Genomic DNA, 1513 nt, shown 5'->3' with positions numbered 1-1513 from the left:
GAAAGGTTCTAGGAATGGTTCTAGGAATGTTTCTAGGAATAGTTCTAGGAATATTTCTAGGACTGGTTCTAGGAATAGTTCTAGGAATGGTTCTAGGAATAGTTCTAGGAATATTTCTAGGAATGGTTCTAGGAATAGTTCTAGGAATATTTCTAGGACTGGTTCTAGGAATAGTTCTAGGAATGGTTCTAGGAATAGTTCTAGGAATATTTCTAGGAATGGTTCTAGGAATAGTTCTAGGAATATTTCTAGGAATGGTTCTAGGAATAGTTCTAGGAATGTTTCTAGGAATAGTTCTAGGAATATTTCTAGGAATGGTTCTAGGAATTTTCTTAGAACCATTATAGAACTTTTCCTAGAAACAGTCATAGAACTAATCCTAGAACTACTCCTTGATTCATTAATAGATCATTCCTAGAACTGTTTCTACATCCTCATCTTCCGTCAGCTCTTAGGTTTTAGACTTTTCTTGCATTTCTGGTTCCGTTGTTCTATGTTCTCAGACTCCAGGTTGGTTTCATGTTAATCAGGGTTTAGATATTTGCTTTCCTTCCTCTCCTGCTCTGGATCTTTCCTGAATCTGGGTGGAAGGGTTAGCTTAATCTGTCCCTCCATCTCTCTGCTTTGGTTCCCATATTCTGAGAGTTCTCCTGTGTTCCTCTGCAGAACATCCACGGCCACAAAGGTCCGATCACGGCCGTGTCGTTCGCCCCTGACGGCCGCTACTTGGCGACCTACTCCAACGCCGACAGCCACATCTGCTTCTGGCAGGTAAGCAGATCCCACCTCAGTCCTCAGAGACCATTTAGCTCTGATCTTCATCTGCAGTCAGATTCTAACCGCAACCTTTTCGCTTTTATACATAATTCACTCAAGATGGGTTTATTGAAGAGAATTTACTTTATCAAAGGCCTTTTATAGTTTTTAATTTTTGTGGCTAAAACTTTAGTGCAAGAATAATAACAGAAAGCTCCCTTAAATTTGTTAGTTTTAAATGGTTTGAAAAGGAAGCGGAGAACATCTATCATTAACAGATCTATTATAAAGGGACCCAGCAGAGTCAGAATAAACCTTTATCACAACATTAAAATCAATGTTTTTATTTTGGGAAACGGTTTTCAGATCTGGGTCTGACTGACGCGGCTAATCTGAGCTAAAAAGCTACCAGAGAAACGACATCATGCTGATTTAAAGACACCAGATCAGCTGCAGGGAAACAAACATCTTTATGACTTTAATGCTTATTGAAATCTTTTCATAACAAAACATTATTTCTCCAGTTTGTTGAAATTGTTGAAGGTTTCCTCATTTCTTTCTGCAGATAATTTAGTTTTAATTCCTGCTCATATTCTGAAATAAGCTCAATAGTTTCTTTGATCTGAGCAGAGATTATTTCCAGGAACAGCAGCTACACGTGTGGCTAATAAACAGAGTCTAACATGCCTGCTTTCCCTTCCCAGAACTGGTATTTTTAATGAAAGGTCTTTACGACCTCTGACATGCCCCCCCCCCC

General features: G+C 39.0%; 1 protein-coding gene across 1 annotated transcript in view; it reads left to right on the top strand.

Moving 5' to 3' along the window:
* The window catches only part of wdr7 (WD repeat domain 7), a 133029-nt gene that overhangs the window by 126993 nt on the left and 4523 nt on the right, over positions 1–1513 (top strand). The window contains exon 28 of the mRNA XM_015391739.1: positions 667–771. Within this exon, the coding sequence (XP_015247225.1) occupies positions 667–771 (105 nt within the window). The remainder of the gene's footprint in view (positions 1–666; positions 772–1513) is intronic.

This window comes from Cyprinodon variegatus, unplaced genomic scaffold (genome assembly GCF_000732505.1).
Source record: "Cyprinodon variegatus isolate N-32 unplaced genomic scaffold, C_variegatus-1.0 Scaffold558, whole genome shotgun sequence".
Classification (NCBI taxonomy): Eukaryota; Metazoa; Chordata; class Actinopteri; order Cyprinodontiformes; family Cyprinodontidae; genus Cyprinodon; species Cyprinodon variegatus.
The sequence above is the reverse complement of the archived record's forward strand: the minus strand, read 5'-3'. Positions and strand labels throughout refer to the sequence as shown.